Raw genomic sequence first — 299 nt, 5'->3', positions numbered from 1 at the left:
TCGTCAACGGGAAGGAGATGAAGGGCAAGGTGGCGGCCGTGGTGACCTTCACCTACCAGCACCTGAGCGCCCCCCTGGAGATGACGGTGTGGGCGCCCCGGCTCCCGCTGCACATCGAGGTCTCGGACGCCGAGCTCAACCAGATCAAGGGCTGGAGGGTGCCCATCGCCCCCGACAGCAGGTGGCGTGTCCGTGGGGACCCCGGCAGGGACCCAAGTCAGTGTTTGGGGCTGAGTGGGACCAGGCAGCGGGGACGAGTTGGGGGGGCGACTTGGGGCGCCACTGCCTCCCTCTGCCCT

General features: G+C 68.9%; 1 protein-coding gene across 1 annotated transcript in view; it reads left to right on the top strand.

The window, feature by feature from the left end:
* Positions 1–6: 6 nt before the first annotated feature.
* The window catches only part of TMEM132D (transmembrane protein 132D), a 1,619-nt gene continuing 1,326 nt past the window's right edge, over positions 7–299 (top strand). The window contains exon 1 of the mRNA XM_015567205.1: positions 7–181. Coding sequence (XP_015422691.1) covers positions 18–181 — 164 coding nt within the window. The 5' untranslated portion in view covers positions 7–17. The remainder of the gene's footprint in view (positions 182–299) is intronic.

This window comes from Myotis davidii, unplaced genomic scaffold, assembly GCF_000327345.1.
Source record: "Myotis davidii unplaced genomic scaffold, ASM32734v1 scaffold43, whole genome shotgun sequence".
Lineage (NCBI taxonomy): Eukaryota > Metazoa > Chordata > Mammalia > Chiroptera > Vespertilionidae > Myotis > Myotis davidii.
This window is presented reverse-complemented; position numbering and strand designations above follow the sequence as displayed.